This window comes from Apteryx rowi, unplaced genomic scaffold (genome assembly GCF_003343035.1).
Source record: "Apteryx rowi isolate R43461 unplaced genomic scaffold, aptRow1 scaffold_44, whole genome shotgun sequence".
In the NCBI taxonomy this organism is placed as follows: Eukaryota; Metazoa; Chordata; class Aves; order Apterygiformes; family Apterygidae; genus Apteryx; species Apteryx rowi.
The window spans coordinates 479,576-493,579 of record NW_020450694.1 but is presented as its reverse complement, the minus strand read 5'-3'; the positions used below and the strand labels follow the sequence as shown (position 1 = coordinate 493,579).

Sequence of the window (14,004 nt, the reverse complement as noted above, 5' to 3'; positions counted from 1 at the left end):
CTTATCTTCCATCCCCCTTCTCCCTGGGCCTGGGTCACTGGGTCACTGCTGCTCCCTGGCTGAAAACAGGGAAGGCCAGGAGAACCCGAATGCTGGGGAAACCTTGAGGTGCCCCTGGTAGGACATGCTGGCTGGCAACAGTCATGCTCTTGGGGTGACAAGTGAGACAGGTCTGTGGCTCTGCTGTTTTGTACAGTTTGTGGCCTTGGGTCCCTCATTTAGGACTGGGATGTTGCTGAACAACTCTGGGGTTTTCCCATGCATTGACCAGGAGGAAGCTCCCAGTGGTCTCCTGCAGGAAGGTGAGTTGTGCAAAAGCCTGCCAAACTATCTGGAGCCTGTGTGCTGCCTTGTGTTGCTGGGACGGCCTGGCAGCAGTGCGAGCCCCCAGCAGGGACCGTGTGAATCTCCAGCTTTGCAGACATCCTTTTCCTCCACGTGCCTGACTGAGTGTGGCAGAGGAGGGGGGGATTATCTTCCACTTGAGGAGCAAGCAGCTGTAGGATGTGAGCAGACAAGGTGATGAGCAGAAACCAGGCAGGGTTTTCCTTCCAAATGTTCTTGCTAATAAAAAACAGAAACTGTGCGACCTTGGAGTACCTCAGAGCCTCATGAAAATGTCATTCCAACGCTGTCTGGGGGTCCTTGGCCAGCCTGCGACTCCCGGCAGCAGCAGCCTCTCTCCTGGGGTTCCCTGGGAAGCTGGATGATGGTGGCAGTGGCCAAGGAGTGAAGACCAGAGAGTTCCAGTTTTAACAAGGTCCCCATCTGATCATTTTGGCTATGTGTACGTGTACACCTCCGAGTGGGCAATGTTAGGTTTGCACTTTGAATGACGTGAGCATGTGGTGTATGTAGCAGCTCCTTGGACTTCCCACCTCTCTTCCCTGAGCTTTTAAGGACAGTCCCGGGCAGGATGTCTCCCTCCAACCAAATGCTTGTTTGAATGGTATGTTAATAACTTGATTGCAAGGTGTAGTTGTGAAGTAGTATTTGCCCTCCCAAGGGACAAGTGTGATGGTCTATCCTGATGGCAAAGGCATCTCTCCTGAAAGCAGATATGCTGGTTAGTGCTCTGGCTTCTCTTCCATTCTCTGGTGCTCACCAACTCCCCGGCTGGTCTCTATTAAGCCCCTTCGTATCTTTGCCTCAGTTTCCCTAATGGCTTACCTGTCTCCCTGATGGGGCTGTGTTTGCAGCTGTGAAATGAGGTGACTTTCCTGGAGTAAACTGACCCTTGTGTCTGCCTGGTGGAGTCCTTTTCCCCCTGAACTGAGTTTGTTCTTGTATCTTGGCTGCAGTCTCAAACAATGAACTACGTGGGGCAGCTTGCTGAGACCGTTTTCGTCACTGTGAAGGAGCTGTACAGGGGTCTGAACCCAGCCACCCTGACAGGCTGCATCGATGTCATCGTGGTGAGGCAGCCTGATAACTCCTTCCAGTGCTCACCTTTTCATGTGCGCTTCGGGAAGCTGGGTGTGTTGCGCTCGAAGGAGAAGGTGGTAAGTGGTGCTTGCCCTGGCAGGGCAGGTGCTGGGGACCTTGGGTTCCTTCCTCTGGGTGTTTTCTGCTCTAAGTTCAGGAGAGCTGTATCCTCTCCCCTGTCACAGTCCTGATAGTAGCACAAGCCAGTTTCTTGGGTGGTGGTGGGGGGAGGGCAGGGAAATTATACTTCCCTTGGTGTCTCTGGACCTAGGATCTATGTAGAGCATCCTTGGTGTCCCCAAAGTGGGCGCATCTAACCGAGAGACATTGACATGAGCAGAAGAGGTCTATGAGAGGGAAGATCAATGTCTATGCTTACAAAAAAAAAAAATGTTTGAGGGAGGGGGACCTCTGCTGAAAGGGGTGTTTGCTAGTTTTCAAAGGGATGTCCCAGAATGGAACCCATCCTCTTCCAAAGAGGATAGTGCTTCCTAGGGAAGCTGGGAGAGGTCCCTTGCCTCAAAGACCAGGTGGCTGTCAGCCCTCTGAGCAAACCCAACCAGTCCCCTTCCCAGGGAAGGGCTGTCTTGTACATTGATGGGTGAGTGGGTTTGGATGAACAGACTTCTTTTGCCCCTTGTCAGGTTGACATTGAAATCAATGGGGAGCCTGTGGACCTGCACATGAAGCTGGGCGATAATGGAGAGGCCTTCTTTGTCCAGGAGTCAGAGGAGAATGAGGTTGGTGATGAAGAAGTGAATGCGAATCTCTCAGCTGCTGCTCTGAGTCTCCCTGTGATGTGGGTCCAGTGCCTCTCTTGCTACCAGTTTGCTATGGGCAGATCCACAAAGAGGCTTGGGGCTTTCAGTGCTCAGTCCTGCAAAGCCTAGGAGATGGCTAGTGGCCTGAAGGAGCAGGCCCATGTGAACAACCCATAGGAGTGGCCAACGGGCACATCTGAAGATGCTGAAGGACACAGATGCCTGAGGAGCCCTTAGGCTGTGCGTGCGCTCTCTCTCTCTCTCTCTCTCTCTCTCTCTCTCTCTCTCTCTTGCTGTGACTGCCTGGAAGTGTGGGGCTCAGGTGGAAGGACCAGGCTTGGATTGCTGTTCTTCACTGGGGTAACTCCACTAGCTGCTCTGATAGTTTGTATGTCTGGAAAGGTTCCTCTCAAAGGACCTCACAATCTATGTGGGGGACCTGGGCTGTGGAGCACCTTGAGGGAGCATTAGACCATATATCTGCATCCCAGATGGGCCTCCCTCCCCGGGCATGACTGCTGGCCAGCCAGCCAGATACCTCTGGGCTGGTCTCTTGAGGGATCTTGTGACAAGGATGAGAATGAGCCAGATCTTGTGGCAGACTGTCTGCTCCACTGGAAGTGGGACAAGACTAGCTGCTGCTTCCAGAAATCTCAGCCAGCTCTTTCTCAGCCTGACTTGTGGTCACTGCTAGCTTGGACTGGGTTAGACTGGGTTGGACAGGACTACTTCTGTAGCACAGAGAGGGCTCTGGAGCCAAATTCCTTCAGCAGTCTCCATATTCCTAGTCTCTTGGTGCCATCTTCTGCCTGCTTCTCCTTGTCTGTGCTAAAGATGTCTCCTTCTTGTGGCTGGATTTTTTTTATTATTATTTTATTATTATGTTGTGTGTACAAAACATCTCCTTTAGGCCAAGACACAAAACCACTCCAAAGACTGGGGCTTGGTGTTGGCTATGATGGTTGTGAGTTGCGTAGAGAAGAGCCATGGAAAAGGAGGGAGTTTGAGATGAAGGACTGTCTTACCATCTATGTTTCAGGGAAACATTCTCTCCCATCTCTGCACATCCCCCATCCCCATGGAGGAGAGCCCAGAGGACATAGCTCAGTCCTCTCAGGGGCAGGAGACCTCGAGCTCTGAAGTGACCCTGCGTAAGAGGAGGCGACGCAAGAAGAAGCCCAAGCGGAAGGAGGTGGCAGAGTCCAGTTTAGAAGGCTGCAAGGACACTGAAAGTGAAATGTCTCTGGAAGAGAAATATAGGCTGCCAACCCCCAGGTAAGCTTGTTKTCTGGGCAGTGTGATGCAGTGGGCCAAGCCTTCAGGCTGATTCGTTGATGCTCTGCAGTGCTGAAACATGCCTGTTTCTCTATGTAAGTCTTTTGACTCAAACACCAGCCTTTTGTGAAGTACTTACTTGGGTCACTGCAGTGGACTGGAAAAGTGGAAAGCCAGTGGAAATGGAAAATTTGGATATTAGCAACTTTATGGGAGATGAGACAGGCACCTGAGAGTAGGGCCCAGTGCATAGCTAACCTCCTTCTTTTTCAGTGATTCAGTGTATTTCTCCTTCACTGATCTCCCCAAAGAAGAAGCGGGGTCCTTGCAGTCTCAAGAGATCTACCCTTATTCTGATGGGGAGCTGGCCTCTGTGGACAGGTAATGGTGACAGAGTAAAGGCATTCTTCTCGGGTTTGGCAAGAGCAGGAAACATGCCTTGCAGAGGTGGGACAGGCTTTAAGGAAAAAGGATTTGGAAGTGTCAGGAAARGAAGGGGTTTTTTGTTTTTTGTTTTTTCTTGGCCTGATAAGATGTGGCTGGAGGAAAGCTAAGAGTCCTGTCTGGGCCTGTGAGGGAGACTTCTCCTGGCTGTGGTCACAGAAGCAAGAGGACCATGTACACAGGGCTCTCAGCTTGGTCCCAGACTGATCCCTGCCTCTGCTACTGACCAGCTGCTGGACAATCTGGGGTATATCACTTTGCTTCCCCAGGCTGCAGCTTCCCACAGGTCTTTCTCATTTGTAAGTCGTAGGTTTTATGGGGCAGGACTGACTCTCTGTGGAATCAGGCTTACAGGGCTCTTGGCCCTAGATGTCATTGCAGTGATGGGAAAATTTGGGGCTATGGGGTAGATCAGGTCCAATCTCGCCTTCTCTTCTTGCAGCCTCCCCCTGAGCCATCTATCTTCTCCCAAAAGTGACTCTGAGCTGGAGATCAGACCTCAGGAGAGTTTTGCTCTAGGGGCTGAATCGCATATGCAGTGGTCCTGGGGAAGGCTCCCTCATGTGAGTTTCTGCTCTTGCTCCCCCTCTAGTGACTGGTGGGATGGGAGTGCCTGAAAGACCTGAGGGAAAGTGGCAGAAGCTGTGGCCAGGCAGCATCAGAAGGGCTGTCCTCTAATACCTGATGCTTTGGTTTACTTCCTGTACTCAAACCTGTTCCTCTGCTTTCCCTGAGGTGAATATATCGGAGCGAGTTGAATCAGCCAAGTCCACAAAGACCACTGCTACCGCAGCAACTGTTGTGTCAGAGACACCAGCCCCAGTGGATGAAACAACYCACCTTGTTGCCACCTCTGAAGGTCTGGGAGGTGGTCCAAGCCTAGCGGGACTGCAGGATGCACCTTGTTCCTCTGCCATGTCTGTTGTTGAGCCAACACCCACACCCCAGAAAGGGAACAGCCCCCCCAGACTGAAGGACATTCCCAGCACTGGGGATGCTGAGAGCTTGTCAGAGCCTTCCTCAGCCCTGCAAGAGGACCAGGGAGGAGAGAGCGTTATGCCAGAGGTTCAGCCAGACTCAAAGCCCTTGGCTGCTGAGGGAGCTGCTTGCCTGAGGCAGGCAGGCTCGGAGAACCCGGAGTCCTACCTGGAAAGCCAGAAGAAACCAGGTGAGCAGGTTACTGGTGCTGCTGGAAGCAGTGTTTGAGCCTGCAGACATRTTTGGACTTGAACAGGGGGACTGGGTTGTTCATTCAACATAACCTGCTCATGACCGTCCCAGGATTAGAGAGGTGATGTGTTTGTTTGCCCCCTCTGGATGCTACCAGCTCCTTTGTTTTGAAGAGGCATTCCTCCTGTTTCCTCCTTTCAGTGACCCTTACCCTTCCAAGAAGTCATTCTGTTCTTTAAGTTTCCTGAAGTCGATCCTTAACTCTTTGTCCTTGTGCAGGCTTAGATTTTTTTCAGCAGTGTAGGCCATGTCTTAGCTTGAAGTGTCTGGCAGCCCCTGGCCTGGCCTGTTTCTTCATCCCTAGCATGCCAAGTCAGGTAGAAAATCATGCAGAGCARGCATACATCTGCTTTGATACCATAYTTAAGGACCTTTTGATTGTTAAGGGTCCTAAGCAACCTTGCTCCTCCAGTCAGCATAAATCCAAAATAAAACTGTCTGCAGAAAGACAGGGAAGACTAAGGGGAGGGTGAAGAGAGATCACAAAGTAATATCCCATATGGTGCTAACTTCAAATGGCACCTTTGGGACTGTCATGGCAGAACATAAGCAGAACTTTGGCCTGTCCTTTGTGTCCTCTTTTGCGGGTGATCTCATGCCTGTGCAGAAGTCTTGGGGTACTTCTCTTGCTGTTACTTTAAGACAGCTTTTCAAGTAGGAGAAGAGATGCTCTCTCTGTTGTTCATAACATATCTGTGGAACATATAAGAAAATGCTGTTAGCTTTCTTGTTGAATCCTGAGAGGCTGGAAAGGCAATTCAACTAAGCTCTCTCCCTTCTGTCTGTGCATTGAGGACCCAGCAAAAGAAGTCCTCACCTGGGTCCCAGTGATGTTTACCTGGAAGATCTCACCAGACTGGACGAGGAGCAGGTGGCTCTCTATTTCCCCAGGAGGTATGGATGCCCAAACTAGCCAAGTTCAGACCTTCTTGAGCAATTTTTTTAAATTATTATTTTACACAAAAGGATCTGGGGTGCATCTAAAGTTATTCCCTGATGCTGCTTCTGTTTCTTCTCTTGCTGGTAGTGACACAGAGCAGAGTCCAAAGCCTGTGGCTGACCCCAGCAGCCCTCTGTGTGTCCAGCTGCCRTCTGACTCTTCTGCTGAGAGCCCTGTGGACTCTGACTCAGATCTGATGCCCGCAATTGCTCTGTCACTGTGTGGAGGCCTTGGGGGCAGCAGACAGATCTCTCATGGTAGGTATGAGGGGAATCTGCTTATTGCAAAACCTGTTGTGTACACCAGTGGCATGACACAGCTTCTGTCCCATCAGAGAAGTTCATGGAGCGCATCATCTCCTACCAGGAGTTTGCTGAGAATCCAGGAATCCTTGATGATCCAAACCTGGTGATACTGCTCAACAAGAAGTGAGTGGCCCGCTCTTCCTGCCTGTTTTGTCCCAAGATAACCGATGTGGCCTCTTCTCTACAGAAATGCTCCTGTAGGAATGTGCCTCCATCTGAGGCGATTATTATAATGTAATAGCTATGGGCAGGGGCTTTGCAGCCGCGCTGTAGAACAGTAATCTGAAAACAGACCTTGTGGCTCCAGGAAGTGRTACTGTGCTGCCCTGGCAGGCGTCCAGACTTGCGCCCAGCTCTTCCTTTTGTCCTCCCACCCTGGAAAGTCTGCTTGCTCACACATTCTCTCAGCAGTACGTGGTCTGTTTTTCGTTTTCTGCGTGTAATGATCAAATGGACATGCCTGAGGGATGCTCTAGACCAAAAAGGCCATGACAGCTGCCTTGCTGGTGGAAAGAGCTGTAGCCAAGCTGTGACTTGTCCTTATATTCCCAAGAGAACATAAGAGATCTTTCAGACCTCTTCTACTGTCTGGACTGCATGGAGATGCTCTGCCTATCTCTTCTCTGCTGCCTTCCCAAGACTGAGTGGTCTGTGTGCTGTGATGTTTCCATCCCTCTGGCTTGTTCCAGGTATTACAACTGGGCAGTGGCTGCTCCCATGGTCCTCTCCCTGCAAGCCTTCCAGAGGAACATTCCTGAGGTCAGTGGCACGACACATTGGCTCTCCMTACTTGTCAGTGGAGCTTCAAGAGTGCAGTGGGACCAAGCTGCTTCCCTGGGCTTTGCAAGCAGTCTGGGACAGRGCTGAGGGTTTCTCTAGCCTACAAACCCTGTCCTTTCCTCAGAKGTACCTAGGGGGTGGCTTTTAGTTACTTGGGTTCCACTGAAACCTGGAAAGCAGAGAGTTCCTTGTCAAAAATGACCTATTTCAATGGTTATATCTGTGCAAGGGCTGGCAGGAGCCAGATGACTTGGGAATCTGAGAGGATTTGGGACCTGCATAAGCCTGCTCCAGGGCTCTGTGGAGCTGGCTGGGACTTCATGGAATAAGGCCTCCAGATGCTTTTTCAAGCTGCATCAAGAGAACAAGCTGTGGTACCTTTCCCCTCAAATCATCTTGTCTCATGACATGACAGGAGAGTTGCACACATCTTACCCTGTAAATGACTTTGCAAAGAAAAACCTGCCTGGGCAAGGGTTTCCTTTAGGCTCTTGGACAGCTTAGCATCTCTGTGCTGAAGAATGACTTGTTTCAATGTTCTGTCACATTCACAGAGCACCATCAACCGACTAGTGAAGGAGAAGATGCCAAAGAAAGGCAGCAGGTGGTGGTTTTCCTGGAGGAGGCGAGAATTCCCCACGGAGGAGGTATGTTCGTAGTGGTGGCTGTGACAACTGTGTCCCTGGGTGCAGGAGTCATTCTGACTGCTGGCAAGTGCAGGGAGGGAGGAGAGCAGCAGGGTCTTGGGGATGACCTGAGGTTGAGTGTGGAAGAGGCCAGCAGTACCTGGTGGCAAGGTGTCTTCTGCAGGTGGCTGGTCCCCTCAGGCCTGTCAATACCTGAGCAGCAGGACAGTGCCAGCATGTGCCTGCACATGCAGGCTCACCGCTGTGCGGAGCAGACCACCCTGGCAGTGCTGAGGCCTCTCTGGGCTTCCTGTGACCCCATGGAGTCCAAGCATGCCTGCAGGCTCGCTTGCCTTGCAGACCCTGCTGGGGCTGGCTTGTCCTCCCTTCTCTGTCTTCTGTGGCAGTGGGTCACAGTTCCTCTTCCATGTAGCACTACCCACACGAAGGGATGGGGGTACGTTGCCACAGCTTTTTTTGTTATCGCTGCTCCAAGTGCCAGTGAAGCAAAGAGGTCTCTGCTGCTACCCTCGGCTCCATCTGCAGCGAGGTGCTAAYGATGCCCCTTTGTCTGCAGCCACAAACGAGGCCAGGGAAGGCTGATGCAGGGACACTGCAGCCGGATTCCCTACAGCAGAGGTGAGTGCCTTCCTCCAGCTGCTGGGCCCTAGCTAGGGCAGGAGGGTTGCCTTTAAGAGACCCGATGTCTTCTAAACGGCCAGTTATTCCCRAATCCACTTGGTGTATGAGGGCAGAAAGCTCTGTTAATGCTCTGGCTGATCCCAGGCCAGGCAAGGCCCTTCACAGCCAGGCAGGCAAGTTCTCCTTCTGGMTCCCCTCCAGATCTCTCTCTTGGTGTTCATGGGGAAAGCCATGGCCTGCATGGAAAAGCAGACAGGCTATTTCCTTCCTTGTGTAGGCAGGAGGAGGARGTATCGTCCAGTGACGACGAGCCCCTGGATTCTGGGGACCCTTTAACAAAGGATGCCTCAGCACAGAAATCTCTGCCAACCTACAAGAAATCTCTGCGGCTTTCCTCCAGACAAATTGTACGTACTCTCCTCCTTCATTGGTGTCTGTCTGTGTGCACAGCCTTCTCATAGGACTCTCTACTCCTGACCCTATGTTTTTATAGGGTTTCCAAGTATTTTTGCCCTAGGTTGCCTCCCTCTTAGAGCCCTGGGGCCTCTGTGGCCTGACTGAGTGACAGTCTTGGCCTTTGGGCTTTGGACCAGCAGTAAATTGGTGCTTGTGTACCATGTTTGAGGACTCTGCTTCAGAGAGTCTTATTTTCTGGCTGAACCGCCAAAGGCTGTTTTTCCCCCATGTTCTGGTGGTGTCATCTCCCTGGCGTGTTTCCCCCTTTGCCACAGGAGAGGTTGAATCTTCAGGATGGCCCCAACGAGGTGGCGTTCAGTGTGACAACTCAGTATCAGGGCACATGCCGCTGTGAGGCCACCATCTACCTGTGGAACTGGGACGACAAGGTGGTGATCTCGGACATTGATGGCACCATCACCAAGTAAAGTGTCCTTCTCCCTCCTTGCATCTGTGCCGCCCTCGTTAGGGGAAAGTCTCCTTTCAAGGCTTGCATAAGCAGCCAGGAGGGCACCAACCCCATTGCATTCTGGATATCCACCAGGCTGGATCTGCCTAATCTGTTCTCCCTTTCCCGCTAGGTCAGATGCTCTAGGGCACATCCTGCCACATCTGGGAAAAGACTGGACTCATCATGGGATTGCTAAGCTCTTCCACAAAATCCACCTGTAGGTATCAGGTTGAYTAGCACCCTGAGGCTGAGGGGAGGCAGGAGGGTGGTGGAGGAGAGGCCTAGTACCAAGGTCTGGGAGCCAGAGTCGGGGCTCCTCACTGGCTGAGGATGGCCAAACTGGCCTTAATTTTCTGCTGTTGATGTAGTTGATGACTGATGCTTGCTGTGCTGTCTGGGATGTTGGATCTGGGGGAGGAAGGCAGGGGGGTTTTACTGTAGASACTTGAGCAAGCTGCTGTGTTGTCAACAGTGTGGCATTAATAGTCCAAGTCTCCCTCAATCATCTTCCGTCATTGCAATCCAAGCATGGAGGACATGGTAGAGAAAGGTGGTTGTGCTCTGTGGCTGTGCGGCAGGGCTGTCTGGGAAGCTCATGTGCCAAGCAGARAAGTGCCACCGTAGTGGCAAACCCTCCTGTTTGCTTGTTCAAAGCTTTCTGCTGCCTGACTCTTCTCACCTGCACCATTGCTACCAACTCACGCTGAGTAAAGCTCATAGCTCTTTTCCCCCYTCTGCAGACTTTGGGTTTGGCTTTACTTGTATCCTTCCATGGCCACAAAATTGGCCTAGGACTTCCTATCTCTTGCTGCCAGGACAGGACCTCAAGCAACCAGAACCAGGAGGTTTGTGGGTTATCCTGCACATGGGAGCAAGTATATGGCCTGATCTGCTCATGTCCCGCTCAGATCTAGAGGATCTGAGCATGGAGTGAGGCCTGCAGCTGCATGGATAGGGTCTTCCCCTGAGATGCTGGGAACATACACTTGCAATAGCTTCCCTGGGGATGTGGCTGGGAGGGAGTGTGTCGATGGGGGCTTTGACAAGTGAGAAACAGGAGGCAGCTGAGCACTGAAGATGCAACTGTGGAGGCTGAGATCAGAGAAGAAAGTGCCTATGGGRCCACTAGCTGTGCCCAATTTCTCTGGCTTGCAGTACAACAGCACACAACAGGGCACAAGGGCTTACTCAACCTTTCCAGTCTCTTCAGTTGGTGACAGCTGCCTTTTTAGGCACCCAGCTTTCATTTATGATATTTCTACCCTCTAGGAGATAAACCTGCCTTGAGGTCTGATGCTGTTCCAGCTCACTCTTGCTGCAATTCAGTCCCTGTGGCTGCAGGTAGCAGCTTGTGCAGGAGCCTAGGGTCCAGGTCTGTCCCTTTGACTTGGGATCTCTGGCCACTAAGAGGCACTGTCGGCCTGCTGTTTGCTCGGCCAGGCTTAGTGTGGAAACAGGACTACTTTATTCTGTTCCCACGATGCTGGGAGGTGAAGCTGGACTCGGCCCCTCTGTGGTGCCACACCTGGGAGCCACGGATGTGTTTCTGCAAAGCTGGGGCCTGCCTTTACCTGCACCTCATATCTGTTACCATCTCTGATCCTGCAAGAGCAGTGCACTGTCTGCCTGAGCTGCCAAACTAGCAACGCTAGCAGCTTGGAGGGCCCATAGGGGCTGTGTCCAGCTCCCCGTAAGCTGCACTGAGGCCATAAGGATGTGACAAAGGTGCTGTCATATGCTGGCCTGTGACCTCTGCTATGTGTCTGGATAGGACTCCATGTGAAGGGCAGGAGTCAGCTGTGGGGCACAGAGTAGTGAAGGACTCCAAATAGTGAAGGACACCTTACAGCAGGAGTAATGCTGCTAGGAAGGGCCTGGAAGATGGCACAGGGCCCGTCTTCACCTCTGTTCCTTRGGCTTTGTCACAACAAGGATAAAGATCCATCTGGGTTTCCTCTGAGCAAGCAAGCTGCACCACTTGTGAAGCCCTCCTGCTTGTTGAAGGGGTGTCGCGAAAGGGGTCAAGCAGATTTGGGTTAGGCCAGACATTCAGTCTTGCCCTCTGCTCTCAGGTGAGGGCAGGAGGGATCAAAGGGTGCCTTGTCTGGATCACAGCTCTGAAGGGTTCCCTGCACTCTCTCTAGCAACGGCTACAAGTTCCTTTATTGCTCAGCAAGAGCGATCGGCATGGCGCACATCACCAAAGGCTACCTGAAATGGGTCAATGAGCAAGGCTGCGCCCTCCCCAAGGGCCCCATCCTTCTTGCCCCCAGCAGCCTCATCTCTGCCTTCCACAGGTACCTGTTCCTCTCTTTGTCCCCAGCCCTGCACCTTCCTGTGCCCATGGTGATGGCACTTCCCTCTCCCCAYGCTCAAAGCTGAGGGGTGTTGCAGCTTTAAACTGCATCTGACCTGCATGGTGCTGGATGCCTTTCATGGGAGGCAGCAGGAGGAATTGGGCCTGCCCTCCCCAAAGCTTTGTGGTGAAGCTCTTGCAATGGAYGAAGTTTCTGTTGCCCTTCAAATCTCTTCTTCAAGCCCCAAACAGTCTGGCTGTYTACAGTCCTGGCCCGGTGATGCTGCTCTGACCTTGACTCCATGCATGTCCTTTGCGCTGCAGGGAGGTGATTGAGAAGAAGCCAGAGGTGTTCAAGATTGCCTGCTTGATGGATATCCGAAACCTGTTTGCCACAAAGCAGCCCTTCTTTGCAGCCTTTGGGAACAGAGTCAATGTGAGTGGGTCCCCTGGAGATGAAGGGGAGGGTGCTGGCTGAGGCAGGGGTAGTAGCATGTTTCTGTGGTTCTCACGCTTCTTATTGGCCTTCCCTTGGCAGGATGTGTACGCTTACAAGCAAGTGGGACTGCCAGAGTGTCGCATATTCACTGTCAACCCCAAGGGGGAGCTGACCCAGGAGCTCACGAAGAACCACAAGTCAACGTAAGCTGCCTGCTTGCTCCTTAGCACCTTTGGGTTAACCTGGATTTAACCCAAGAAAGAGTCTCACGGGATTAAAAAAAGCAAACAAAACTCTATTGACTTAAACTAGACTGTCTCCCATGCAGCCAGCCAAGCAGGCTGCTGAGAGGATTTCTGTGATGGCAGTGCTGGGATGTGATTACATGACTGAGCATGGACTAGTGCATGCCGTAATTCTAGCATGGGCTTGGAGGTCTTAACTACCCAGTTGCAAGGCCCCTGCAGTCAAGATTGCCTCAAGCCCCTTTTTTCCTGCTGCAATTCCTTTCTTACCCCCTTAGGTACGAGCGGCTGTCAGAGCTGGTGGAGCTGATCTTCCCTCCTCTAGGGCAGGATGGGAACGTTGCTCTGATGTGTCCAGAGTACAGCCACTTTGCCTACTGGAGACCTCCACTGCCTGTCATTGACTTGGAAGACTTTTCCTGACCCTGCTGCCTGTGGAGACTAGGCCAAGGACTCTCCCATGAGGATGAGGATCTGCCAGGACTGGATGCAACAGATGCATCTCCTCCCCCTGTGTGCTGCTCAGGCATATTGCACTTCTGATACGGGTCATATTCTGCACTAGAAATACTCTTTCTCAAGGGGCAAAATGGGGGTAGGGGAGCTCCGACTTTAGAAAAACTCATCTACTAAATTGAAACTTCCTATATGCCAGGTGTTTTCTTAAGGTTCTTAATATGTTTAAAGCATGGTTGTTTTTCTAAAGGTGATGGATCACTGTTTTATTGATAAGCCTCTGGCATAGCTATTGCTACCTCTGGTTTGACTGGTGTTCCCAGACAGTCCAGCTACCTAGTTTGGTAGCTGATGGAGTGAAGGTATCATGTGTCCTACCAACTCGTAAAGGTGGCTGGAAGTGGTCAGGGTTGGAGTGTTCTTCACTAATAGCATTAATAAATAGTGCCTTAATCCAGACTGCCTCTTGTCCCCTGTAGTCCTGTGCACAAAACGGGGGAGCCAGACTCTGAGTCCTTGCACAAATGTGGGTGGGCTTATCCTCATGAAGTGCTCTGTCAAGGGGTCTAATCTTGGTGGAAAGGAAACCTGCAGCCTCCTGGGCCTGTGGAGCAGCTTAGAAAAGGAATTTTTCTACCTACTACCTTCAGGTAAAGYTGCGAAGCTGACTTAATACAGGAGACAAACCTTGGGAGGCAAATCTCCCATGCCTGCAGCCTGCCAGTTCCCTGTGTATGCCCCCATGTAGGAGAGTTCAAGGAAAAACGCAGCTCTGCTGTCCTGAAGCAGAGTTTTGTCAGGCCTCAGCCAGCCTGTCCCTATGCTGGCTGGGGAGCTTCTCCAAAACCTGGCTGTCAGCATCACCATGCAGGCAGCTGTGTGTTGAGACAACCTGGTCCTCCTGCTCTGGGAGCACTTAGCTTTAACTATATAAAACAAAATGCAGGCAAGAGCACAGCTGGGTGTCTTCCTCTAGTCTGGTATCTAGCTTCTCCCTTCCCTGACCATGGCCTGTGAGTGTAAATCACTTCCTTCTACTCTGCCTGCTCTCTCTTCCTCTCTTAAATAGTCTGTGTTTTAACTCTAGCTCCCTGTCTTAACACAATCCTTGTGTTATGCTTTTTTCTTCACCCAACCTCCCCCCCCCCCTTAAAGCCACACAAGTCATTTTGATGCTGGAAACCTCAGCAAGAAATATTTTATTTTTCTTTCCAGTACAAACAGTCTTTCAGC

General features: G+C 51.7%; 1 protein-coding gene across 1 annotated transcript; it reads left to right on the top strand.

The window, feature by feature from the left end:
* The first annotated feature begins 1,300 nt into the window (after positions 1–1,300).
* LPIN3 (lipin 3) lies at positions 1,301–12,277 on the top strand. The gene is made up of 18 exons (XM_026076811.1): positions 1,301–1,502; positions 2,070–2,165; positions 3,226–3,461; positions 3,735–3,842; positions 4,348–4,468; positions 4,641–5,073; positions 5,930–6,029; positions 6,163–6,332; positions 6,410–6,503; positions 7,070–7,139; positions 7,715–7,807; positions 8,364–8,425; positions 8,706–8,835; positions 9,160–9,308; positions 9,466–9,552; positions 11,480–11,632; positions 11,956–12,067; positions 12,170–12,277. Exons 1-18 carry the CDS (start codon positions 1,311–1,313, stop codon positions 12,275–12,277), a joined length of 2,514 nt encoding a protein of 837 aa, XP_025932596.1. The 5' UTR covers positions 1,301–1,310.
* Positions 12,278–14,004: the final 1,727 nt, after the last annotated feature.